This window comes from Triturus cristatus, chromosome 8, assembly GCF_964204655.1.
Source record: "Triturus cristatus chromosome 8, aTriCri1.1, whole genome shotgun sequence".
Taxonomy (NCBI): Eukaryota; Metazoa; Chordata; class Amphibia; order Caudata; family Salamandridae; genus Triturus; species Triturus cristatus.
The window spans coordinates 273,123,763-273,149,229 of NC_140591.1; the positions used below are offsets into that span (position 1 = coordinate 273,123,763).

Consider the following 25,467-nt stretch of genomic DNA (forward strand, 5'->3'; position numbering starts at 1 on the left):
CTCAGGTTCTACTAGTTAGATTTTTGTCTTTTTGGTGTCAAATAATTAATTACATTTTACTCTGTGTTTCTATACATTGGTGTGTGATGTTCTGGTGTTGTGGTTTCTCTCTTTCACTGTTTGTGTGCTGAAGAAATGCTTTACACAGTGCCTCTAAGTTGCGCCTGACTGCCTGTGTTTCACACTACTGGAGGATTAAACACAAGTTAATTTGGGGTTTGCTTGTGTTTCACCCTGAAGAGAATTGTTGTTGCTGCTTGAGTAGGCTTTCATCTCTCTCAGCCAGTAACACAATTTCTTACATGCGGCATATGGAGTCTGTGATGAGGAACAACCAATGGAAAGATCCATGGGAACAAGTTTCAGCCTTTGTTCCACATGGAGTCTCCAGGGGGTCCTTGAGTTAAGAGATTGATGGATATATTGGATCCGTTTGCACTGTCCCAAACAATTACCAAGGGCACAATTATAGCTGATGAATATTTGCAATCCCTGGCTGCAGACTCTGTTAATAATAAAATTGCATGTATAATGTTAACATTTATAAAAAACGGTTTCTTTCAAAAGGCACTCTAAAGAAGCATGCAAGCATTACATAGCACCTAAATATGTCTAAAAAATAAAAAAATCTGAGAATGTTGAATGTAATTGTGATGTATTTATGCCTTGAAAGCAGAAGGCGTTCCTGGAGAAGCATGGCATAAAACAAAGAAGAACATGTTAACCCTACCCTCAATCTAATGGACTGTCAGAATAAATGCATAAGCAAAGGGGAGTCACTAAGGGCCTTATGTAGGTGGCCTGGCATTTACCACTTCATAAATACCGAATCATACCGATTCGGTATTTATGAAGTGGTAAATGCTATGTAGGTATTCCTGCGGTAAAAATTACCGATTCGTAGAAATTCGGTAATTACCGAATCGGTATTTACCGATTCGGTAATGAGGCATACCTTCCCATTGATTGAATCACTGGGAAGGTATGCCTCATTACCGAATCGGTAAATACCGATTCGGTAATGGGGGGAACACAATCAAGGGTGGCAGGGTGTCACATTGATACCCTGTTGCACCCCTGATTCCTGCATGTGTGCACATGTGGCACACATACATGCCCTAAGGGCATGCATGTCTGCCACATTGCACACTTCTAAGCGCTTGAAAATGCATTTACAGAGCCATTCTTCATTTACCACCAACTATTAGTTGGTGGTAAATACCGACTCCACACGACACCCACACACTCCCCCTACATATCATTACAGGATTCGGTATTTACCGAATCGGTAAAATTACCGATTCGGTAATTTTACCGATTCGGTAAATTACCGAATCCTGTAATGTGCCCCCTACATTGCAAAAGCCTAAATACCGGTCGGTAACGGTATAATTACCGAAAATCGGCCGTTACCGACCGGTATTGGGCTACCTACATGAGGCCCTAAGTATCTCAGAGAAGTTAGAAAGTCTGTTTTTCTAGATATCAGCACTTCAAGGCACATGTACTGTAGCATCAGGAACACCGCACCTCGGAGGACTTCTTATGATCACCCCAGAGAGAAGAAGAACAGCTGGTACAAAACTGTAACCGGAATGGATAGGGTCATTTATTTATTTATTTATTTTTTTATTTATTTCTGGCGATTTTTAGAGCGCGCAAATACCCTGGGGTGTCTCGGCGCTGTAGTTGCAGAACTCTCCGGAGGAGGGGGGGGGGGATTAGGCAGGGAACAACCATGTCTTTAGTTGCTTTCTGAAGTTAAGAAGGGTCGGAGCGATCTTAATGTTTAGAGGAAGTGCGTTCCACATTTTGGCCGTGGCAACAGCAAAGCGTTTGTCGCCCCAGTTGGCCCTTCTTGTACGGGGGACCATGAGTAGGTGCGCTGAGGATGACCGCAGAGTTCTAGTATGTTCAAGCGGTCGGAAGGCTTTTCTTAAGAATAAGGGTCCTTGATCGTGAATGGCCTTATATGCAATGCATAAAGCCTTAAACTTGATGCGGCTCCTCACCTGTAGCCAATGTAATTGTCTGATGTAGGGGGAGACTGATGCAAATCTCGGGATAGGTAGCAGTGTTCTAGCGGCAGCGTTCTGGACAGTTTGCAGTTTATTAAGAACCTTTTGTTGTGTATTGAGTAACAATGCATTGCAGTAATCAGTTTTGGAGAATACTAGTGTACTGACCAAGGTTTTACCTGCATGTGACGGAAGGTATGGGATTAGTTTTTTTATCCTTTTTAGTACGTGGAAGGAAGAAGAAACCACAGCATTGACATGTTGCTGGAATGTCAATTTGTTATCGAAGATAACGCCCAAGTTGCGTACCTTCGTCACAGGTTCTGGCGGTTGTCCCATCTGGTGAGGCCACCATTGAGGTGACCAGGTGGGTTGAAGCCTCCCGAATGTCATCACTTCTGTCTTATCAGAGTTGAGTTTAAGACAGTTGGATGACATCCAGGAGCTTATTGCCTTCATTCCCATTTGGAAATTGGCTGCTACTGAGATTCCGTCATTATGTATCGATAACACCAATTGGGTATCGTCAGCATAGGTAGTGAGGGAGATTCCACAGGATTTTATGACCCTCGCCAGGTCCGACACATAGATATTAAATAGTGTCGGACTTAGCGAGGATCCCTGTGGTACTCCACATGGCAAGGAGAAGGTCTGGGATGTGAAATTGCCTAGTTTCACTGTTTGTGGACGGTTCGACAGGAATGAGGCCAGGAGGTTTTTTGCTTTGCATGTGATTCCTATGGCTTCGACACGGTCGATCAAGGTGGCGTGGTCGACCGTGTCGAAGGCCGCAGATAAGTCCAGGAGTACTAGAACTGCGGCTCCTCCATTATCCATTGTGGACCTAATCTCATCTGCTGCTTTCAACAGTGCCGTCTCTGTTCCGTGGCCCTGTCGAAACCCAAATTGGGTGTCATCCAGTAGATTATTGTGATGGATGTAATTTGACAGCTGGATATTCATGATCTTTTCAAAGATCTTTGCAGGGAATGGGAGGCAGGCAATAGGCCTATAACTAGCAGGAAGGAGAGGGTCTAGACTAGGTTTTTTAAGCAGCGGTTTGATTATTGCTTTTTTCCACTGCGGGGGGTATACACCGGATTCAAACATTGCATTGCAGATGGTGGTTAGGGGAGGGGCAATAACCTCCGAAATAAGGTTGAGGATGTTTGGAGGGCAAGGGTCCAAAGGTGAGCCGGATTTGGTTCGAGCGATCAGTAGTTGAATAGATTCACAGGAGATAGGTTCAAAACCTGCGAATGAAGGGCCAGTGTCAGCTGTGGAATGAGAGGGAATGGTCGCTACCTCAGGTGTAAATGAGTTAAAGATAGCTCTAACCTTGTCCTCGAAAAAATTGGCTAATGTATCAGAAAGGGCTTGAGACCCTTCTGACTGAGGAACAGATGGATTGGACAGGTAGGTTACTACTTGAAATAGTTTCCCTGAGGAGTTTTTCGCCTCATTAATTTGGCTTGTATAGTATGTAGTTTTTTCTGTTTTTATGAGTTTTTTATAGTTAGTGAGAGCGCTTTTGTAACTAATCTTGTCATATGTGTTAAAGTTACGGCGCCACTGCCGTTCAAGGTTTCTGCAGTACTGACGCTGAAGTCTGAGCGGCTCAGAGAACCAGGGGGCTGATGGACGATTTCTAGTACGGTGGGAGGTTTTAGGAGGTGCTAATTTGTTGCAGGCTTCGATCAGAATCTCCGTATAAGTGTCTGACGCTGCTATGGGATCATGCTCATTAAGTGATGGACTATCCTGAATCATCTGAGTGAGACGTTCAAGATTTAAGTTCTTCCAGTCTCTGAATGTAGTAGAGTGGGAAAGAGACAGCCGAGGGGGCGTGGGTTTAGTAGGGATAGAGAAGCATATAGCAGAATGATCAGTCCAGATTAGAGGAATGACCTCTGTGATGGAGATTTCGGGATAGTTGGTGAATACTCCATCCAACGTATGGCCTGCTTTGTGCGTGGGTTTTTTAACAATTTGTGTGAGACCGGCAGTCTCTAAGTCTCCAAGTAACATTTTAGTGTCAGGGTCTTCTGAAACTTCGAGGTGAAAGTTAAAATCACCTAGAATGGTGAACTGTGGTGCTCCAATAGATGTCTCGATTATGTGATCCAGGCGTGCTAGAAATTTGGCTCTGGATCCTGGAGGGCGGTAAATCAACATGCCTTTAAATGTTGCTTTACTGGATAGGCCTATTGAGAAGAGGAGGGCCTCGCATTCAGGATAGGTTGTATCTGTAGTAGATATTTTAAGGTGATCTTTGTACATGATTGCGACTCCTCCACCCTTCCTTATAGGTCTGTCTAGTTTACACACACAGTAGTTGTCTGGTGTGGCGTCTCTGAAATCAGGGCCAGAGGCCTCGTCTCCCCAAGTTTCAGTGATAAATAGAATATCTATCTGTTGCGAGTCTATGAACTCAGCGATTTCAAATTTATGTTTTGGTAGGGATCTTGCATTGATAAGGGCTGCTGTTACAAGAGGGGGAGGTATAGGGGGAGAGATGGGTGGCGTCTCAGTGCAAGTGGGACACTTGAGTGGTCCGAACCTAGGATCGTTGTAGTTAAAGTTTGGTAATGAATGAGGGTACCTGGTTGTTTGTTTGATGCTGAGGAGTTGATCCGGAGTGTAAGTTATTGGTAAGGTGCTGGTTGCGGGATAAGGAGATGAAGGATCAGGGGGGGTGGCCCTTAGCCCGGTCTCGGCGCGGACGAGCGCAGACGAGCTTGCCTTATGCGCGCCTTCGGCGCGCATTCGTCGCGCCCGCTGCGCTCGTCCGCTGCGCTTCCTGTGCAGACACATTCTTATGGACTAAAAAGCCAGGGGGTGTGGCCTCGGAGTGGGCGTGTCCTGCTCCGGGCGGGGGGAAATGGTCTTTTCCTAAGCGAGGTACTTGTGGTCTTCCCAGCGCTCGTTTTAGGCAATAAACAAGTGCCTGCACACAGTAATCGTGTGCAGGGATCAGGGGGAGAGTGAAGTTAAAAACATGAAATTTTCGATTTTAAAAGCAAAACAAACGTCTCCCGGCTGTGCCTCAGGAGGTAAACAACTAACAAGCGCCCAGCGCGACGGCGCGCTATTTATGCAATGTTCTAGGGGGTGTGGCCTCGGAGTGGGCGTGTCCTGCTCCGGGCGGGGGGAAAAGGTCTTTTCCTAAGCGAGGTACTTGTGGTCTTCCCAGCGCTCGTTTTAGGCAATAAACAAGTGCCTGCACACAGTAATCGTGTGCAGGGATCAGGGGGAGAGTGAAGTTAAAAACATGAAGTTTTCGATTTTAAAAGCAAAACAAACGTCTCCCGGCTGTGCCTCAGGAGGTAAACAACTAACAAGCGCCCAACGCGACGGCGCGCTATTTATGCAATGTTCTAGGGGGTGTGGCCTCGGAGTGGGCGTGTCCTGCTCCGGTCGGGGGGAAAAGGTCTTTTCCTAAGCGAGGTACTTGTGGTCTTCCCAGCGCTCGTTTTAGGCAATAAACAAGTGCCTGCACACAGTAATCGTGTGCAGGGATCAGGGGGAGAGTGAAGTTAAAAACATGAAGTTTTCGATTTTAAAAGCAAAACAAACGTCTCCCGGCTGTGCCTCAGGAGGTAATCATATAGATTCAAATAATTCCATCACCAGGAAGTGTGTGAAAAGCCAAGAATTTTCAACATAACATAACGTGTATTTGTAAAGCACACGTTCACCCAAGGGTATCTTGGCTCTGAATAACAGATGTTTATTGTTACCCAACTCAATGGTACTCAACATGAATTTATGGCTATTAATAAGCTGCCGTGGGTCAAGGTAGACCTCTTTTTGAAGTAGGAGGGCAGATGAGAGTGCTAGTTTTATTACTGGGAAGGATCCAGCAGCATCTTCCAGCTCTTAAAGTGTGATGGACAAAAGTTATCAACTGTATGGTGGCAGCAGAAAAGGCAAAATCACCTGGAGGAACAACTGAGCAACAACTGGAAAAGCAGAGATCATTTGATGCATGAAGTTAAAGTGCCAAAGTGCATGATTTTGGAGCACATTCTGATATTGTCTGCGATTCGCAAACGGCTAGACCTGGGTGAGCAGAGGTAGATCAGTTGTTCCAGTGACTTTGTACATTACATTGCTATTTCTATGTGTATCTAAATGCAGAAGGTAGAATGCAGCTTTAGTGGTTAGATACCAGAATAGTAAAACTTGTGAGTGTGAGATGCTTGGAGGGATCAGCAACTAACATTAGGCGGTGTTTGCCGGAACCAGGGCTGGATGAAGCCTGGAAAGTGCTTTGAAGAAATGTGTGTATGTTCCAGTAATAGATGACTTAATAGTAAATATGAAGTTTCTTTTACTCCAACCACCTTTTCTAATGTACTAAATATATAAATCTAGTATACTATCACCCGCAATGAGTGGAAATTGTTCTTCTGACCAAGCTGTTGTGATATTTTTTTAATGTTTATAATGACTTCACCCCTTGAAATTGCTATATTTGGTCATCCATGCAAAACCGAAGTGACAACATCTTCCTTTTCCAATAACAATAAAAACACAAACTTGTAAAAAGGTGGTGATTCACTTATGCACACTGCAAAACGCACCAGGGACTGACAAACCACGGACATGTCTTAAAATTAAATGTCAGTGACACAAGCCTGAAAGTGAAATATCGCCAAATGCTTATTAGTAATCGTAATTAAAATGCATTTCTGAGCGTCGGTTGTTTGTGAGAAGGTTTGAGAAGAGGATATTTGAGTCTTCACTGTTTTGCATAATTTATCTAACAGCAGTTACCAATTGCTGCTGGTTATTTATACATTTTCAGTGCATTACGTTTTTTGTCTATATAAATGAAATATTTTCTTTCAGAATGGTGGTGCAAGTCTGGCTGTATTTTTACTGCATTTGCTTGTGGCGCTGCTTGAAGTTTGTCTTGAGGAAACTCACTGGACGGTGTGAGCTACAGAGGATCTGCTATAACTCTAAGCCTGGAGCCAGAAGAACCACGAAAATAGGTATGCGCATTTGTGTGTGTGTGCGTCTCTGTGTGTGTGTGTAGTGCTTAATTTGAGCCGGTGGTTTCCGGTGCTCGGCACCGGCACTTAATTGGCAGCATCGTCACTTATGAAAGTCTACCACATGGTGGGACAAGTGTCTTATTACGTGCCGCCCATGCAATTCTTATAGCTTTGGGGGCCTTGAATAGTCTGAAGTGTCACACTTGTAGGAGTGTGATGGTTAGTAGCTGGTTTGGTACTGTCATTGGCAGCAGTAGTGGCTGCTACCGGACGGGGGTGCTGGGGCAGGGGGGAGGAATGTAATGAAAAAAAGACTTACCTTTAACGGCCGGCTGCCGCCTCTCCTCCACCCTCGTCATCTTCCTGTACCAGCCAGCAGCAAGAAGCATCCGCGCACACAGGCAACCCTGAGCCAATCACAGCGCTTCAATGCAGTGTTGTGATTGGTCTGAGCGCAGTGGATCGCTGCTCAGAATGGAACAGGGAGCCTGTGCATGTTCCTCACCAGGCTGTGTAACGCAGCCTCGTAGGAACCCGCAAAGTTGCATGAACTGTTTGGTCGGCTCAAGAGAGCCAGCCAAACAGTTCATGCGCACTTAGGGATTGCAGGCCACTCCTCCGCTCCTCTGGCCAGCCCCGCCTCACCACTGACTGCCATAGGGAAAATAAAAATGATAATAACAAAATATTGTATTTTTCCTTTGGAGCAGTGGGGGGACGCTCCTCCTCCTTAGCCGTGGAGCCGCCACTGATTGGCAGCGCTGACAGGGGCAATGGGTGATGTAGGTTGCAGTGGCCTCCTGATGAGGGCCCTGGCACTTCATTTTTTACAATTAAGCACTGTATAACCTAAAAATTATATATCAGCAAGGCTTTATCCAACAACGCACACACCGGCAACCTGCTCATCTCTAGACTTATGATAGATTGGGTGCCTTTTCTTTCATAGTCATGTACACTGTTCCCGTTAAGGTGCGTGCGCGCGCACGCGCACCTCTATTAACGTGAGCGCGCACTGCCTATGTGCAGCACGCACACACCCACGACATCCCGGGAGTGAATCGCACCGCTCGCTTTTTTAAAGTAGCGGTGCGATTCGGGAGTGAAGGTAAGGCGGGCTTTGGGGCTTAGGGGCTTGCGGCTGTCGGCACCTGCGGGGCAGATTGTGGGCTTTTAAGTATTCATGTTAATCACAGCCCCTTCACGAGCTGTGATTAACATAAATACTTAAACAGAAGCCCACACTCTTCCCCACCAGGCCCGGTTCAGCCAAACAGGAGCCTTGGCCCTCGCAGTGAGGGCTTGAAGGCATGCGCGCAACGCCATGGGGCTCATAGTGCTGCAACCACCCCTCGTGTGTGTCAGCCCGGGACGATACAGCTTCCCGGGCGCACACAGACAGTTTTAGAGATTATCGTAGCCGCACCCGAGTACTTCACAGGTCTTTAAAAGACCATTTACATGGTAACAAGGCTTAGTTTATTTTTTCACCCCTTCATCTCCACATGGCGAAAGGCGACAAATCCTTTCTGTGGCACTGGTAACCTTTGCCTACTGTTCTGCTGCGTGGATTTTTCTTTTTCTATGCAGCGCATGAGAGAAGACGTTTATTTATTCCTATTTACCTTTCCTGACCCCTGCAGCGGCTTATCACATCAGGCTGTTACACAAAGTTTGACTAATGGAGTAGGTACGAGAATGTGTTACTACATTTGGTTTCTTTTTAAAATCTGCACAGTGTGTGCTTCATTTAAACAGTTTTTATCATTATCATGGCCGATGCAGGACAACAATAAGACAGTACAAAATGCCAAGATAACACTGGTGATCTTGCTGGAGAGCAATCATTTGTCTGTCAGATGAACTGTATTTTATGTGGATAGCTCAGTGGGTTACTGCCTTTGTCACAGAGATCCTTGTGTTACTTGTAGTTCAGAAGTTACAATCCTAACATAGGACAGTGACCAATGAACTGTCATCAAAGAGCTGCAGACAAACATGAATGGTATACTTAGAAATAGTTTTTTTTTTGTTTTGTGATATAGTTAGAACTTCCCCAGTCTTTCATTATTCTAATGTTGCTAAAATGAGTATGTTTGGGCAGATATACATTTTTATCAGTAAAGCTGACCCCCATGGAATACTCTTTAAATCCTAAGGTTGTGTTTCCCCAGACCAAACCCTCTTAAAATATACTGCCCACCAGTATGGATGACGTGATTCCTACACCTTGTAATCCTCATTGGCTTATGTGACATTCCCCGTAGACTGATTTACATACTTGCATGATTCATTGTCTCTGTTTAATGTGTGTGTGGTGTAAAGTACTGACACACACTACACTGAAATGAGTAGCGCTATATAACAAATGAAATGCATATGAGAGAGGGGCTACGTAAAGATGAGGAGCACTGTTGGAGAGTGGCAGTGAGGGAATCTGAGGAAGAGGTCATGGGATTCTAGCTAGTCACTTTGTGGTTTGAGACGTATAGAGGTTGGCTGTTATTTAGGCATCTATTTTAGTATTTGAGGAACTCCCTTGAATCGGCTGCTCTACTGTGCCTTGTTCTGTGTTTTGTTTAAACTTATCTGCAAGTAAAACATGATTGAAGGTTGTTCCTCTTGATGCCGATTTTTAAATTTCAGGCTGAATTTTCCTATTTACTGTTCAAAAACACCCTTACATTCTTACAATCAAAAGCTATATTACTCTTCCGCTCGGGTGGTCTGTCGCAGGTTTTCTGCCAATGCAATGAATGGAAATGCAGCTCTTTGATAGTTAATAGATTACTGTTCTATATTAGGATTTAAACTTATAAACTGCAAGTAACAAAAGGGGCAACATTTCCCCACCCACTGAACAGTGCTCCAGTTAAGAATCTTTAGTAAAATCTTATGATGATACCACCGTTGGGGGCATATTATCAATAATGGTGTTAAAATTATCGCCGCTTTAGCAGCAGGAAACTGCCACTAAAGCGGCGATAATGGGCTTGATATTATGCGCTTGAGCATTCCAATAGAAGCCCAGGTTCACACCAGAACATGGGCTTCTATTGGAATTCTCGAGGGCATATTATCAAGCCCATTATCGCCGCTTTAGCGGCAGTTTTTCTGCCGCTAAAGCGGCGATAATTTTAACGCCGTCCTTGATCAATCAATCAATCTATCACTGCATTTGTAAAGCGCGCTACATACCCAAGAGGGTCTCAAGGCGCTGGGGAGGGGGGGGGGGGCTACTGGTCGAAGAGCCAGGTCTTGAGGAGTCGTCTGAAGGCCAGCAGGTCCTGGGTCTGTCGTAGGATGAGGGAGAGAGTGTTCCAGGTCTTGGCGGCGAGGTAGGAGAAGGATCTGCCACCGGCGGTGGTTTTTCGGATGCGGGGGACTGTGGCAACGGCGAGGTTGGCTGAGCAGAGGCTTCGGGTGGGGGTGTGGAAGCTGAGTCGGTTGTTGAGGTAGGTGGGTCCGGTGTTGTGCAGTGCTTTGTGTGCGTGGATGAGGAGTTTGAAGGTGATCCTTTTGTTGACGGGAGCCAGTGAAGGCCTCTCAGGTGGGGTGCGATGTGGCTGCGGCGAGGGACGTCGAGGATGAGGCGTTCTGGAGCTTGTTTGTAGTTCCTGAGTAGAGTGTGTTCCCGTAGTCGAGTCTGTTGGTGATGAGGGCCTGGGTGACGGTTTTTCTCGTGTCGAGGGGGAGCCATTTGAAGATCCTGTGGAGCATACGGAGGGTGTTGAAGCAGGACGCGGAGACGGCGTTGACTTGCCTGGTCATGGAGAGAGTGGAGTCGAGGAGGTTGCGTGCGTGATCCGTGGGTTCCGGTGCTGTGCCTAGTGACGTGGGCCACCAAGAGTCGTCCCAGGCTGATGGGGTGGGTCCGAGAATGAGGACCTCCGTCTTGTCTGAGTTCAGCTTCAGTCTGCTGTCCTTCATCCAGTCGGCTACGGCCTTCATTCCTCTGTGGAGGTTAGCTTTGGCGGTGTGGGGATCTTCGGTGAGGGATATGATCAGCTGGGTGTTGTCGGCATAGGAGATGATGTTGAGGTTGTGTTGTCGTGCGACGTGGGCGAGAGGAGCCATGTAGATATTGAACAGCGTTGGGCTGAGGGAGGATCCCTGTGGGACGCCGCAGATGATCTCGGTGGTTTTGGAGCGGAAGGGGGGAGGCGGACGCTCTGGGTTCTGCCGGAGAGGAAGGATGTGGTCCAGGCCAGGGCCTTCTCTTGGATGCCGGCGTCATGGAGGCGTGCTGATAGGGTGCTGTGGCAGACCGTGTCAAAGGCTGCTGATAGGTCCAGGAGGATGAGGGCGGCTGTTTCTCCTTTGTCCATCAGGGTCCGGATGTCGTCAGTGGCGGCGATGAGGGCGGTTTCGGTGCTGTGGTTGCTGCGGAAACCGGATTGGGAAGGGTCTAGGATGTTGTTAACTTCGAGGTAGCGGGTCAGCTGTTTGTTGACAATCTTGTCGGTCACTTTTGCCGGGAAAGGGAGCAGGGAGATGGGCCGGAAGTTCTTGAGGTCCTTGGGGTCCGCCTTGGGCTTCTTCAGAAGGGCGTTGATCTCGGCGTGCTTCCAGCTTTCTGGGAAGGTTGCTGTCTCGAAGGAACAGTTGATTGTTTTCCGGAGGTGGGGCGCGATGGTTGTGCTGGCTTTGTTGAAGACGTGGTGAGGGCAGGGGTCCGACGGGGATCAGGAGTGGATGGAGTTCATGGTTTTGATGGTGTCTTCATCGCTGATGCTGGACCAGACGGTCAGGCGACTGGTGCGAGTGGTGGTCGCAGGGGTGGTGGACTCGGTGGTGGGTGCGGGGGGTCGGAGTTGAAGCTGTCGTGGATGTCGGTGTCCTTGCGGTGGAAGAAGGTGGCCAGGGAGTCGCATAGGTCTTGAGATGGCGGAATGTCGTTGGTGTTGGAGCTGGGGTTGGAGAGCTCTTTCACGATGCTGAAGAGCTCTTTGGTGTTGTGTGCGTTGTTGTCTAGGCGGTCCTTGAAGGCGGTCTTCTTGGCGGTCCTGATGAGTTGGTGGTGTCTGTGGGTGGCGCTCTTGAGGGCTGTGTGGTTGTCTGGTGTTCGGTCGTTGAGCCATTTCTTCTCCAGCTTCCAACAGGTGTGCTTGGAGATCCGGAGGTCCTCGGTGAACCAGGCGGCTTTCTTGTTGGTGTGGTTGGTTGTAGAGGTCTTGAGAGGGGTGAGGGTGTTGGCGCAGTCGTTGATCCACTGTGTGAGGTTGGTCGCGGCGGTGTCTGGGGCAGTGTGGTCGGTGGGTGGTCTCAGGGCGAGGGCGGTAGTCAGTTGGTCCTCGGTGACCTTGCCCCAGCAGCGGCGCGGTAGCTGTTGGGTGCGGTGGTGAGTGGTGGGTTTTCTGAAGGTGAAATGGACGCATCTGTGGTCGGTCCAGTGTGGTTCGGTGGTGTGGTTAAAGGAGATGTGGGGGCTTGCGGAGAAGATGGGGTCGAGCGTATGTCCAGCGTGGTGAGTAGGTGTCGTTACGAGCTGTTTGAGTCCGAGGTTGGCGAGGTTGTCGATCAGGGTGGTGGAGTTGGCGTCGTTGTTGTTCTCGAGGTGGAAGTTCAGGTCCCCGAGGAGGATGTAGTCCGTGGAAGCGAGGGCGTGGGTGCTGATGAGGTCGGCGATGGTGTCACTGAACTGTGGGCGGGGTCCGGGAGGTCTGTAGATGAGAGTTCCTCTGAGGGTGGTGTTGGGGCCGGTGTGGATCTGGAAGTGCATGTGCTCGGCGGTGGTGAGGGTGTCATCGGTGTTCGTTGAGATTTTGATGGAGTCTTTGTGGATGATGGCGATTCCTCCTCCCACTCCGTTGGCGCGGTCTCTGCGGGAGATCTTGTAGCCCTGTGGGATGGCTATGGCGATGTCTGGTGCTGAGGTGGCGTTCAGCCAGGTCTCCGTCAGGAAGGCGACGTCGGGGGCGTTGGAGTCTAGGAGGTCCCAGAGTTCGATGGCGTGCTTGCGAGCGGAGCGGGTGTTGAGGAGGATGCAGCGGAGGTGGTTGGGTTCTCTGGCTGGTGATGTGGAGGGTTGGATGCTGGTGAATCTGCAGTTCCGGCAGGTGAAAGGCCCCTAGGTGCGTTTCGGGGTAGCCCGGTAGCAGGGGTGGTCTCGTCTGGTGTTGAGTGCCTGGAGGGTGCTTGTAGTGCAGTCTGGCGTTGCGGGGGGTGCGGGGCCCAGGGGTTCTGGTGCTGGGTGCGGTCTAGGTGCGGATGGGCGCAGACGGGCTTGCCTTAGGTGCGCCTTCGGCGCGCCCGAGGCGCGCGGCTGCTGCGCGGCCGCTTTGCGGCCTCCATATGAGGGCAGAGGGAGGGAGGAGCAGCTGGGAGGTAGGAGCGGGGCGGCCAATGGGGGTGAAGGGGGCCGTAGGGGCTTAGCGGCGGGGGAAAATTGGAAAAAAACGGCGGGAAAAGGACGGCGAGGGGGACAACAGAGCACAGGGGTACAGAAAGCAAAAACACTGGGGCACAGAATGAAACAACAAAGTGGCACAGGGGGGGAGGAGCCAAGATGGCGACCGGGACGGCAGCGTAGGCTCCCGGCTCCGTGAACCTCCGCACCCCGCACAGATATCCTGCATGAGATCCTTAGCCTGCGCTATCTGCCCGTGTTGGTGAACGAGAGCGGCAACCGATCGTGTGACCCCGAAGTTTCTGGCAGCGGTACCGCCGGAGAAATGTCCGTCTGAAGTTTGCGGCCTGTGCAACCCTGGAACCGGGACCTCGAGTGGACACCATGCCCGGGCGGCAGTTCAACAACAGCGGCCTTTGGTGACTGGGTGGAGTCGGACTACCGGAGCGGTGCGAATATCGGCCTACGTTTCGCCGTGGTCGTTCCTACCACTAAGAGTAGCGGAACGAGTGCGTGCCCGAGGTGGCAACTCCAAGACTCTCCGGTGATTGCCTCAGCCTTCGCCGGTGAGCTGCCCGGACGCCGCCCGTAACTCGCCCCGATTCTTGCGGGCTGCTCCCGGATTTTCGCGGGCGCTGGTCCGTGGTGGGGATGACTGTGGCCCGTGACCACACACCGGACACATTATTTGCCTGCCCCCGGAACCCTGTTTCCAGTGACATGGAACCCGAGGCGTTTGTGCCTGAGTCCCGGTCCCGATCTGGGTTGGACCTACCCAGCGGCCATTTTGGTAGGACAGAGTCCACCATCCTGTACACTGGGTTGCAGCAGGATTGGGAGGGTGCGACTCTGAGGAGCGTAGCGGAGCGAGCGCCGGGAGCTGTACTGGGGTACGGTGACCTTCTCGAAGCTCTCGGTGCCCTTCATTCCACCTTGGTTCACGGCGCCTGGGTGTTGGGGAGTAAGCTCGATGGAGTGACATCAGCGTCGGAACAGTTGCGGCCTGCCTGTCCCCAGGTACGCTGGGACTTCTTACACTGCACACGGGAGGACAGTGTCGTGGCCGCCCCTGTGAATAGTGCACACCTGGACACTCCGGACAGTATACTAACGTGCGATCAGCTGGCTGTGGATCTGGTCTGTTCCGGAGGTTTTGGACCTGAGTGGGGGGTGGTGGCCTTGTCCCGTGCGCGGCCTCCGGCGACTCAGGCAATATCCAAGCAACGGTCGCCTGCTCTGGCTGATTCCGCCTTCCTGGACCTGGTGTGCAGTGTAAATCCTGGGGCAGCACTGGGAAAGACGACCCTCCATAGAGCTGACTGTGTCGATCTTCAGAGCCTTCTACCCTACCTGTGTGTGTCGCTTCCTGATCTTTATTGGCCGCTTCTCTTCCTTGTAACATTGGACATGGCACTGGGTCGATGGGTATGCATGGGTAGGTTTGCAAAGAGTGGCCAAGGATAAGGCTGATCCTTCAGAGGTGGTCATCTAATAGGCGGGCGGGCTCGGGAGTTGCGTGCTCTCACGGCATAACGGTTAGTGTACTAAGTGCGTAATGCTCCTTACTTTTCTTTGACAGGGTCGATTTTGTGTTGTTTATTGTATGCTTTGCGGGAAAATATATGGTGCGGGAGGGAGAAGCCGGGGGCATGTTTTGCAGGCCCTCCTCCAGTTTATTAATACTCTCTCTACCCCCCCGTCTGGTGGGGGCTCTTTTCCTACTCCTTTTTCTCTGTTTCTTCTATATTTCGGGTCTGGTTCCGGGGCGACAGGCACACTGCTTGGGGGGGGGGGGCCGTACTCATCTGCAGAGGTGCAGGGTGGGGGGTTGGGGGAGGGGATTCTTTAGTCTTTAAACCCCTTTTTTTCCATGGCCTCCTTTTCTTCTCTTATTCTTCTTTGTCTTTTTCTGGGATCAGCCTGGTAGAACTCCTTTGTTGTTAATCACTGCTGTTTCCTGAGTGCCATAATTTCCGTGGTGTTTCCTGGGTCTTAGGGCAGGGGGTTGCAGGCGCAAATGGCCGTGATATTTCTCCACATCCTGAACTTCCTGTTTCAGCGCCATTGCTTAGATAGACTGCTGTTTATTGTTTACGTTCATCATTCTGCCTGCCATTTTTCGCTGCTGGGAAACTGTTTGGCACCTGATCCTTCCATCCTCCTCTATTATAAAATGTAAACCTTTATTATCCTGGTCTCCTACTTGGGCTGTTCAGAGACTGAGAGTATGCTACCATCGAGATTCTGCTCCCCGAGGTGCTGACTGTGATAAAATTGCTTTCTGTTATTCTGACTGTTTAGCGGCCGGCCCCGGGGGTTGTAGGCCCATACGTGTAATTGATTGAAATATCAATAAAGGTTTTTCAAAAAAAAAAAACAAAAAAAAAAAACTAAGTGGCACAGAGTGCCAAGCGCAGGGGTACAGAAGTGAAAAAAGGGAGCGAACAGTCAGGTGGCAAAAGCGGCAACGGAGGATCAACCCACAGGGGGCTGCGTGGCGGATGGGGGGAGCGACCTGCCTGGTGACAGGGTCAAAGGTGATAATATGCCCCTTGGAGTCTTGTGCTTTTCTAAACCTGAAGTGTACTTGCCTGTGTAACCAATTCATGTCATGGAGTGTTTATCCAATTTGCAAACCGACCTTAAGACCCTTAACGTGGCGCTGTATGTGTAAAAATGCACCATCTTTTCACTTTTTAAAGTAAACGTTTGGAGTGACATTTGGCGATGCACACGCGCGCGGTCTGGTTCCTGGCACACATAGCCAAGGTTGCAGCGCACAGAGACCCTCCACTGCCGCACACTGAGGAAAAATATTAGAGGGAACATTGGTCATGTAGAGCCGTGCATTCAGTTATTAGCTGTTAGTTTTACTTACCACTGTAGACACTAGCCGCATATGTCATAGTAGCTTCCGCTACAGGGGGAAGGGCACGTGACGAGTGTTCACGTGATAACTGACATTAAAGAGAGTGAAAATGCTTCAAGCAATTACATGCCGGGCTGACTTTACTTTGAACACGGGTCACTTGTTTCTACCACTTCACCAACGTTCTAAACAAGCAATACTCTTTTACTTGCTGTGATTTCGAGCCTTTTATATTCACGCTCATGCTCAAAATTGCCTCTTTTCTACCAAATTTCCGAATCTTCATTTTGCCTTAGTTTCAGTATAAATGACTGTCTTCATTAAAATCACCCACACACTGCCTAAAACATGATGTGGAACAATATGAGTGCTGTCAAGAGAACTATTTTGTTTGCATATGATGTCACCCCTCAGTGTATAGTTTGGGGGTGACAAGTGCTTAATTTGAGGCGGTGGTTTCCGGTGCTGGGCACCGGCACTAAATTGTCAACACTAGCACTTGTGACACCTGCCACATGGTGGCACTGCATGGGCAATTTAGAGGTGAGCAGAACAGCAGTTGTTAATTAATTTAATATACCTTAAAAACAACGAATGCCTGCCGTCCAAACCATTCTTAAATCTTGGGGGACCTTAAAACAGTCTGAATTGTCACACTTGTAGCAGTGTGCTGGTTAGGGGGTTTTGCCCGGTCACTCCTACACTGCAGGGGAATTCCAGGTAAATTACCTAGGAAACGTGAAGATTGGCGCTAGAAGTGCCTTGCTTTAACCTATTCGCAGCGCTAAATTAAACTAGAAAAACCCCCTCTGCCTTGACATATCTGAACCCCGGTGTCTGTATGAAATGACTGCAGAGGCGTTAGTAGTTCTGCATCGATACCCAGCTTAGAAAGTTTACTCCACAGCTTTCCTCTTCCTACTTTGTCAAGGACAGAGGTATAATCAGTTACAGAACAATCTAAAATTCTCTGCACAAACTGAACAAAGAATCATCTGGTATCGATGCAGCAGCAGGAAGCTCGATTGGACATACATTGCTTGATTCAATCTAGGCGGTAAAACATTTTAAATCTAGTGTAACATTCAGGTTCCGTTCAAAGTCGAGCTGGACTATCATGGGGTAGTTTTCTAGGTATTCTGTAACTGTTTTATGCAAAGATTCTAAATGGCTGCAGTGCTAGGAACGCGGAAGAGGTTTAGGGGCCAGATAATCCATAAATACCGAATTCTTAATACCGAATTTTACCGATTCGGTATTAAGAAATCGGTATTTCTTATGTAGCTAATGAATCGGTAAAAAATACAGATTCCTTAATATTCCTTATTACCGAATCGGTAATACCGATCCGGTAATAAGGAATTCCTACCCATTAATTCCTATGGGCTTGGAGGTCCATAGGAATGAATGTAAAGCCATTCAGTATTAGCGATTTGGTATTACCAAACCGGTAATACTGGGAGGTATTTCAAGGGTGACAGGACTGACAGGGTGTCCACAGGACACCCTGTTGCACCCCTGAAATGTGCCTGTGTGCACATGTGGCGCACATACATGCCCTAAGGGCATGGATGTGTGCCACATGGCACTTAAAAAAAAAGTCAAAAGTGAATTTTTAAAGGAATTTGTTAATTACCACCAACTTGAAGTTGGTGGTAATTAACGAATTATTAATGCGCATAAGCACTCTTTTATGTGCTTTCTACATTGCATTTACCGATTCGGTAAATACCGATTCGGTAAATACAGATTCGGTAAATACCGAATCATCACCTACATTAGGAATGGCTAAATACCGGTCGGTAACCCTGAAATTTACCGAATTTCGGGGTTACCGACCGGTATTTAGCCACCTGCATCGGGCCCTTAGTTATTGGGTCTTCCACAAGGGTGTAATAAGGCTGCTAAAAAAGCTGGACCGAGTTTTAATAATGCTATGGCTGCAATTTTTTAATTACATCTATTATCTCAGTTGTAGTTATTTCAAAATAAATTTGCCACTCATTAGTGCACTGTAGATCATATCTTGAGTAATAGTGTCTCCTGCCTTGCAAATAAATACACCAGGAACGACACCATACAAAGAACGGGTATGTTCATTCCACTGATATTCAGAAATAAACCTGCCTGAATCAGCCCTATGAATGTGCACATCTTCCTGCAACTAAGGACCGAAATTCCCTAATATTTCTGATGCCGATTGCTACAGTACATTTCTCCTATTCCTTAAGCGCAAATCTGATTTAAAATCTTCAATGGCTTTTCTATATTCTAATTTTAGGAGCTTGCAGTGAACAACATATGACTTTGCTTCCTGGTTGACTGCTCATCTTTTGACCAACACCAAGGGCCGTCCTCCTTAAGGTGGCACAGCTGGCATTAAACTAACACAGTCAACTATGGCAACCATGCCCTTATCAAAGGCGACTGTACATCCCCTGGTGGACAGATAAGACCATTGGCCCAGAATGACTTTGTTTTCTTGATCACCAGCACTCCCAGCCTCACTGATACAGGAATCAAGATAAACATTATGCATATCTGAACTCTGCTATAATTCCATTGTGGCTTTCACTTTATTGGCCATTGTCTAGCAGTCTAGTAGCCCCAATCTTTAGGATATATTTAGGGCTTGTACGATACCTGTATTTTGATGATTTATGAATGATGTTTACTATCAACAGTAATGTGAATGTCAAAACCTATTATGAGCCTAATATGTGCTCCTTGCTGGCCTAGCCATTTAGAGCCGCCCCGAAAACACCGAGTGAAGCGTCTCCACGATCCTTGCATCTCGCTTACCACACCTTTTACTTCAGGAATGCCCATCAGGATGTGACATATCCATTTAATACAATTGCTTCAACTACTCATGTTTCTTGCTGATATTTAAACTCAAATTTCCTAAGCAGGCACTTTTATTTCCATCAGGATTTATTGTACTAGAATCTAAAATAGTCCAAATATTCCAAAATATTACTGCCAGTGTCAAGGATCTCAAAGAAAAACCCATAGGTGCCTATTCGGCAAGAGTGTGCTACAATGTTGGTTTTGAGTGGGGCTATAACCAAAGTAGAAATGATGGTCAAAAGATGTTGGGGGTCTCATTGGTATGGGAGCAGGAATGGTTGTAAGTGTTGAGTATAATTCCGATTCCCCCCCACTTGGGGGTTGGATTGAGGTGTGTGGGTGAAGATAGCATAGATGGTGTGGTGGGCTGCCGTGCTTAAATTTGAGCCGGTGGTTTCCGGTGCTCAGCACTTAATTGGGATTTATGACAGCTACCACATGGTTGCTCTGTTTGTGTAATATACAGATGACCACAACAACATTTGTTTATTAAGCAAATAGACATTAAAACAACAACGGTGATGTGATGTGGAGAAGAGGTCAGGAGTAGAGGCCGTATGCAGCGGTGGATGTTGAAAATGCCATACCGTTTAGGGAGAATAAGGTGTATCAGGAAAATATACATGGTTGGTGGGGTGCTTCTTTGAGAGAAAATATGGCACACCAAGAAGTAATTTTGTAGATTACTTAAGCAATGACGATACATAGTAAAACAGGCAACTGTACAAATAGAGGAGTTCAGATAATAACGTGGCCAGAATCATATTGAACCTACAACGCTTCAAGCACTGTAACACTGTGGTTTTTATATAATGTTATGCAATGTAAATAAATTGCTTTGGCCTAGTCTCGTACATTTGTAACACAGTTTGCAATCTTGTCAAATGAGTGGTGCATTAGAGAATAGCATCATACCTACCGATTTGGTAGGAGTAATGTGGAAGAGGAGAGGTTTAAGCGCCTTACAAGACAAATGTTAATTCATGGGGAATTTTGGACATTGTGTTCGTCTTTTGCTTACTCTCAGGCCTGAATCTGTCCAAACTGGAAAGTTACATTTTTTTCCTTTAGCCGCATTCGCTGGCCGGGGCAGTCAAAAGTGATACATAGGAAATGAGAGCAGGACTTTCTTCTTTGTGCATCTCCAGAAGACTCTCAGTCAGGCCTGGCTCTAAGATGGCTGCTGTTTGGGACAGTACCTGTTGCCTGGTCCTATAGCCCAAAGAAATGATGACATGAAAGAACCCAATTTAATGCTTATCAGACTATTAATGCAAGAACTAAGATTGAATACAGGAGTTAAGAAAGACAACGAACAGCTAAGTAGAAGAATGCCCACATATCCGAAAGGAATGGCAAATTAATGTCAGAAAAAATAGTTATAAAGTCAATTCAGGAGAAAAACTATTTTTAGCTGACTGTAGCTGAACTGCAAAACTAGACTTAGAGATTAAAGTAAAGCAACTGCTAAATAACATCTGAATTAATAGCAAAAATTAGGAATTTTAAAGGAGAGTTTTGTGATCATTAAACGAGAATGACCTCTTTATCAATTATTCGCCACATTGCTTATTATATGCATAATGTGAGGAAAAGCATCACCGTCACTCCTATGAAGCACCAACTAAAAATATTAAAAGAGGAAAACAACCTTGCCACCTTTAAGTATTAGTTATTAAAGGGAAACAAGGACTTTACACTTCTTGTTCCTTTTTGTGTGGCCACTCTGTCAGTTCACACCACACAGAGGAAGGGCCTGTGCTTGTTTAGGGTTGTCAGTGCTTTGGCTTGATTTTCTCTTTTTATCCTCAGCTGCTTTCATATAATTATTGGGATCGTGCAGGTAGCATTCCCCTCCTTTTTATTGCTCATGTACTTGCCTAATTAAAACAAATGCCAGAGTTTGTGCTCTGTTATGTCACTTCTGTTGCTTGGTAGAGGTTTTCTGTTTGGTGAAAGCTCGACGGGTTCATGCTCTCCCTTTTTATTAGGTCTCGACTAGACAGTGCATGCACTGTCTTGAAGAGACATGTTGTGTTTAATCTGCTGGGCTCCAGCCCGCCCAGAGGCTTCCCATTTGCTCGCTCAAACGTCTGTCTCATATTGTTTGTCACTATTTGTCCATAGAATGCATGGTCATGCCTCTTCTTCTGTTTAACCCTCCACCTAGAGCATGGACCAAGTACTTGCATCATTTTAGAAACTACTTTTTTCTTTCTTTTTCAGCACTCTACACAGTGTTCATGCTTTTACCAGCTCCATCTCCTCCCAACTGCCCTCATGCCCCGTCCATGCCCCGTCCACAGATCACCCGCTCCTCGGTCACTGCTTTTCCCTTTGTTGCTTCTTTCTGTTTCCCTCAACTCCTCTCTCCTGTCTTTGCTTGCTCCCTGTCACCTCCTGGTGCTTGCCCCGTCTACAAATCACCCTCTTCTCCAACCCTGTCACTGATATAAACCCCCATTGTAGTCTGATTTGTTCTAGCGTGTGGTGTTGTTCTGCCCTTTAATGTCCTGTTAGTGTGTAGCTGACGTGCTGATTGGAGCATGTGTGCAGAGCTGCTATTACTTGGCACACGTGTAGTCTCTTTATTTTCCGTGCATGTGGATACGTGTTTACACCATATGTGGTTGTTCGGCTATGGTGTTCGTAGTTGGAAAATCAGACCTCAAGTGAATCAGGTATGCGTTATCACAGGGCATTTGAGAGCTTCTAAAGTACCTGTGTCTTCTGCTGAAATTGCATAGCCATGTTTCTTCTGGGCTAAATGGTTGAACTGTTCGTGTTTCACCTTGTTGCTTCTCATTTCATAGGGTGGGACTCTATTTCTTCAAATTACTCCCGTTGGGACACTTTATTACATTTTCCACATTCACTAGTGGTGTTTCCCTGTGCCATTGTTGCTTAACTTGAATTCTCTTCAAAGAAGCCAGTTTGAGTCTGGATGTCATCAAGGTCTGCCTGCCCTGCAGTGTCCATGGCAAAAGTAGTCCTTTTAATGTGGTTACTGATGCAATGTAGTTACTCATGTTCACTACTGTAAACCACCCTAACACTGTGTTTTATTTCTGTGTTTTTTGGGCAGTTTTATATAGTGCCAACACCACCCAAAGGTATTGGAATGCTTTACATGAACACCAGTTCCTTCACACAAGGACACATTCATTTTTGTAGGTACAGGGAGATTAAGTGATCTGCCTAGAACCAAGGATATTAAGTCAACGCAGAAACTCAAATCTGGTTTCCCAGCTCCATAGTTAGCAGCTGTGGCCCTTACACCACATCATCTCCCACATCATCTCCCTAGCCTCAGCCTCAGTCCCAGATTTTGTGATTAAGGCCAAATCCCTTAATCTCCCCGTTGCAACCCACATTTGCTGTGGGTTGCCCGTCCATCTCTCGCCCGTCGCCTCTTGCCCCTCTGAACTCCGTTTCACAGATCCCCTCCTTCCCCGACTCTGCTTTTCACATTTTTTTTGTGCAGTTTTGTATAGCACAACACTACATGAAGGTATTGGAGCAGTTTACATTAGCACCAGTTACATTGTTTGTGCTGTTTTGTATAGCGCCAACACCCCCCAAATGTATTGGAGGGCTTTACATTAGCACAAGTTACTTTTTTTGTACAGTTTTATATAGCGCCAACACCACCCAAATGTATTGGAGCGCTTTACATTAACACCAGTTCCTTTTCACGAGGACACTGTAAACTTAGGCAAATCCTTTTTTCTCCCTGTAGCAGCCTGCATTTGCTGTTAGTTGTCCGCAAACCTTCCGCTCGTCCCTGCTTGCCCACGCTGAACTCCCGTTGCACAGATCCCCTCTTCACCCAGATCCACTCCTCCCCATTTCTGCTTTTCACATTTGCTTTTTTGTGCAGTTTTATGTAGCACCTACACCACCAAAGCTATAGGAGATCTTTCCATAAGCACCAGTTACTTGTTTTTTTGTGCAGTTTTATATAGTGCCAAACACCACCCGAAGGTATTGGAGTGCTTTACATTAGCACCAGTTACTTTACACAAGGACACATTCATTTTTGTAGGCACAGGGAGGTTAGGTGATTAGTCCAGAATTAAGGATGTTAAGCCAATGCCAAAACTCAAACCCTGTTTTCCAGCTCCATAGTCGGGAGCTCTGACCTTAATGCTACATTCTCTCCCGAGATGACCCACGCCGTCTCCCTAGTCTCGGCCTCAGTTCCACGTTTTGTGATTACAGGCAAATCACTTAATCTACCAGTGGCTGACCGCCGTTGCTGTTGGTTGGCTGTTCACCTCCCGCCGTCGCTTATTGCCCTGCTGAACTCTGTTGTACAGATCCCCTCCTCCACCGTCTCTGTTATACACATTTGTTTGTGCAGCTTTATGTAGCGCCAACACCACCCAAAGGTATTGGAACGCTTTACGTAAGAGCCGGTTACTTTTTTTATGCAGTCCTATATAGTGCCATTACCACCGAAAGGTATTTGAGCGCTTTACATTAGCACCAGTTCGTTTTTTTTGTACAGGTTTGTATAGCGCCACCACCACCCGAAGGTATTGGGGCGCTTTACATTAGCACCAGTTACTTTACAAAAGGACACATTAATGTTTCTAGGCACGGCGAGATCAAGCAATTTGCCCAAAATCAAGGATGTTAAGCTGATGCCGAAACTCAAACCCGGTTTACCAGCTCTATAGCTGGGAGCCTTGGCCCTTACGCTACATCCCCTCCTGAAAGGATGCCATATCATCTCCCTAGCCTTAGCCTCAGCTCCCCATTTTTCCATTACGGATATATCACAAAATCTCCCCTTTTCTAAAAACAACAAGCATTGGCAAAACCAGCACGTTTTGCCTGTGATTATTCTATTGTTTTTAGTTCTCTGCTAGACAGTACATGCCCTGCTCGACTAGATATCGCTGTCTCGAAGCAAATTGTTATGTTCTGTCTGTGGGCTTACAGGCCGCCCATCTCCTACCATTGGTAAACTTCAGTGTTGCTCTCATTTTCTTTGATGCCATTCATCATGGCATGCAAGCGTCATGCCCTCTTCTTGTGTTTTGCGCTCCCATAGCTCATGGACCAAGTACATGTCTCCTTCCACTGCCTCTGGTTTGCGCAGCTATTTTTTTTCTTTGTTGTGAAGCACTCCATAGGAGATTTGTGTTTTCAGGCCATCTCCTTTGTACACATACACACATAGTGAATTTCAGCCATGTTGGAAAGCAGATGTACTGTTAGATAACATGGCTAAAAGACATTCACATTGACAAGGCCAATAGCTTGGGCATTGCTGAGATCCATTGCCTTTGCCAATGCTTGTTATTCAGGAAGCGTGGCTGCGCCACTGTCATTACCGTATGAGCATGTGCCTATGCATCTCCTTTTTTGAGCCAACTAAGAAGGCAGCAGACTGGAGATTGTTAGTTCTCCCTGAGGACGTGCGAAGCATGACCAGATCGCTCCCTAGCCTCGATCTATTTTTGGCTGTCACAGTGTTTTCAGGAAATGTTATTGCTTTGTCCCACATTCTTTAGTAATGGCAAACTTTCTCTTCTATTGGCAGTGCACAGGGCCTGCTCATTGAAGAAAAGATTTTTTTCGGTGGCACCTGGTTCAGTGAAGAGACTGGTGAGGGGATATTTTCAATTCTTGTAAAGTTTATTTATTTCATATTATCTTACCTGTTACTGTCTTCCTCCTGATGTCTGGGTAACAGTTCAGTGGCAAACCAGCTGTCTTATCTCTATTTAAAGGAACTGAGGTGCTCATAAATAAGGAAAAACATAAAGAGGGGTTCTCGTTATTGTTGCCTGTTTGGTGTACTTCTCTTTTTGCAGTTTTTTTAAGTGATTGTTTCACATTTTCTTCTGAAACTGTTTACAATTTTTACCTTTGTTTCATTCTGGTTTGGTAATTTGTGATGTTCACAAACCCTCCTTTTTGTTCCTTCTGTATTCTGGGGTACTTTCTGCACAATATTTACCACCAATCCTTTGGCGATGTGTGTGTTGCTGCTCGCAATGGGAAAGCACAGTGAGAAGTGTGGACACCTGTCACCCACTTCCTCTAGGCAAGGAGGTTCTTCAGCTGCTGTTAAGGCCAGTCTGAGGAAGGGCTCTTCTGGCTGAGCTCTGACTATTTCAGATAAACAACTACAGATGCTGATCAGATCTATTTGTGATGCTTTCAGCAAACAACAGAAACAGAGCGGCTGTTTGTCTTCTACCAGAAGGGATGCTTCTCAATTATCTGTTTCATCTCCTTCTTCCTCCTGGTCTTGTCCCAGTTGCCACACTGGCAAGTTTAAGACTGGTGATCCAAAAGGGAAGTACAGTTAGACGCAGGATCTAAAAGGACAGGTTTCTTATATCTCCTCTAATTTGTATCTGT

At 47.0% G+C, this 25,467-nt stretch overlaps 1 protein-coding gene across 4 annotated transcripts in view; it reads left to right on the forward strand.

The window, feature by feature from the left end:
• Window positions 1-25,467, forward strand: part of ELMOD1 (ELMO domain containing 1) — a 521,431-nt gene that overhangs the window by 400,911 nt on the left and 95,053 nt on the right. For all 4 annotated transcript variants that reach the window (XM_085621500.1, XM_085621501.1, XM_085621499.1 and 1 more), the window contains exon 3: window positions 6,873-7,018. In XM_085621500.1, the coding sequence (XP_085477626.1) occupies window positions 6,873-7,018 (146 nt within the window). The remainder of the gene's footprint in view (window positions 1-6,872; window positions 7,019-25,467) is intronic.